This window comes from Citrus clementina, unplaced genomic scaffold, assembly GCF_000493195.1.
Source record: "Citrus clementina cultivar Clemenules unplaced genomic scaffold, Citrus_clementina_v1.0 scaffold_9, whole genome shotgun sequence".
In the NCBI taxonomy this organism is placed as follows: domain Eukaryota; kingdom Viridiplantae; phylum Streptophyta; class Magnoliopsida; order Sapindales; family Rutaceae; genus Citrus; species Citrus x clementina.
In genome coordinates, this window is record NW_006261964.1 from 11,491,898 (window position 1) to 11,494,091 (window position 2,194).

The window sequence follows — 2,194 nt, forward strand, 5'->3', positions numbered from 1 at the left end:
GGTGTGGACATACGAGGTCATTTCTGAATTCGGCCAAAAATTTGCAACCGAAAAGGGTGATTTAAAGGTTCCAAGAATTCTTAAGTGGTTCTGTAAGAACAAGATTATGGCTGATGTAATTAATAAAGCCTTGAAAGAGGAAGACACCGTAAGTGTTTCATTCTTATTTAAGTGCGAACCATTAACATGAATTATTTAGTTTAACTTGAGTTATTTAGTTAAAGCATTAGTACCTTCTTGGTATAATTTAATTAACATCTATATTATATAGTTTACTGTAGCGACATCATTGCATGCCACCGGAAGTGATGGAAGTAATGAGATTGCACAACATTACATGCAATGGTTCTTGGCTTCGGAAATTGAGTGGAAGCAAGAGCTTGGCGAACTCAATGCTGTGAGTGGTGATGAGCCTAACAACGAACCAAATTCTGCACATTCAAGTGTGCAAATGCAGCAGCAAGTTGATGTTGTAATGGATGATAGGCATGCAACCATCACTGATGATATTTCACACACACCATTCAATGCACCCTCCCCAGGATTTTTTCCTTCGCCACGTAATGCACCTACTTTTCAGAGGACAACACCGTTCCACGAAAAAACAAGCAAAAATGTAAGTTAGTTGATTTGTTTAAAGACATTTTGAGATTTTTGTTTATGAAATTAACTTAGCAGTATATCTTAAAACATGTTCGTAGGTCACTCCGTCTTGTCATGTCTCCATAGGCGATCATGTTGCTCCAACATTTCAGAAAATTTATGACAGATTAAGCAAAATCGAGGAAAATGTGCAAAAGATTGATGTGTTGGAAGCAAAGCTTGACAACATTACAAAAGACTTATGGAGAACGACGAAGTTACTCGAGGAGTTTCTAGCATCTTTTAATGCAGCCAAAGATAGTCTCACTGATGAGGTTTGCAACATTTTAAACACTTTTAGAAGCAATTTTTATTTTTTTATATATTTTTACATTTATTTCAGTGGCTTAGAAAAAATTGAAATTAAATTCAGTTGACAATAATTACGAGCGAATTCTAATTTTGTTATATTTATTCATAATACAGCCACCTGCACATAATCCTCCTACCTCAGTGGCTTCTGATGTAGTCATAGATAAAATGGATGTTCAGGTTTGTAATATTAAATCTAGTTGAAGTTAAATTCAGTTGGTTACTATTATGTAAAGAATTCTAAATTATGTTATATTTATCTGTAATACAGCTACCTGCACATGATCCTCATATCTCAGTGGCTTCTCATGTAGACCATGATAAAATAGATGATCAGGTTCGTAATATTAAATTCAGTTTGTGTTGAATTTACTTGCCAGCAATTATGTACAAAATTATAAATTTGATTGTATTTATCCGTAATACAACCACTTGCACATGATCATCAAACCGCAGGGACTGCTCATGAAGATGCCGATAAAATTGATGTTGAGGTTGGTAAATTTAAATTTAGTTCGTGTTGAATTTAGTTACTAGCAATTATGTACAAAATTCTAAATTTGATTGTATTTATCGATAATACAGCCATCTGCACATGATCATCAAACCGCAGGGGCTGCTCATGTAGATGCCGATAAAATTGATGTTGAGGTTGGTAAATTTAAATTTAGTTCGTGTTAAAATAAGTTACTAGCAATTATATACAAAATTCTAAATTTTGTTTTATTTACCTGTAATACAGCCACCTGTACATGGTGTAATTAACATTACTGATGAAATTTCTAGCAAATCTCACGACAAAAAAAGATGCAAAGAACAAGATTGTGTTCCATTGGAACAACATTATCTGAGAAAAAAGAGAAAAAAATCAGTATATGTTAGCACACCATACACTGACCCTTATAAGAAGTCACGAAAGGATGCAGTAACTGAATCAAAAGGTCCAATAAACTTTGATGATTGGATGCGTGATGGCAATATGGAGCCGTAAGTTTATTTTATTCTTTTTTTTGTTTTCGGGTTAATTATATTTATTTCTTCTTTTATTCTTGTTTTAGGGTTAATTATATTTATTCAAGTTGCTATGTAATAATATTTCTTATTTTTTATGGTAGTTTGACAATAAGGTGGCCCGTCCACGACGCAGATAAAGACTTCTTCCATCTATTATGCAAACCAAGATCATGGATATCTAGCGCAGTAATAATTTTTGTTAGGTACTTTAATGAATATGTTAAAC

General features: G+C 33.2%; 1 protein-coding gene across 1 annotated transcript; it reads left to right on the forward strand.

The window, feature by feature from the left end:
* The first annotated feature begins 735 nt into the window (after nt 1-735).
* On the forward strand, nt 736-1,826 carry LOC112099163. Its single transcript, XM_024186274.1, has 7 exons — nt 736-740; nt 776-917; nt 1,069-1,134; nt 1,226-1,291; nt 1,411-1,448; nt 1,540-1,605; nt 1,697-1,826. Exons 1-6 carry the CDS (start codon nt 736-738, stop codon nt 1,580-1,582), a joined length of 360 nt encoding a protein of 119 aa, XP_024042042.1. The 3' UTR covers nt 1,583-1,605; nt 1,697-1,826.
* The last annotated feature ends 368 nt before the right edge of the window (nt 1,827-2,194 follow it).

Bases quoted from the DNA above. Each gene is read 5' to 3' on its own strand.
- LOC112099163 (XM_024186274.1), top strand. The intron at 1,135-1,225 runs GTTTGTAATATT...TCTGTAATACAG, and splicing joins TAGATAAAATGGATGTTCAG to CTACCTGCACATGATCCTCA. The intron at 1,292-1,410 runs GTTCGTAATATT...ATCAAACCGCAG, and splicing joins ATGATAAAATAGATGATCAG to GGACTGCTCATGAAGATGCC.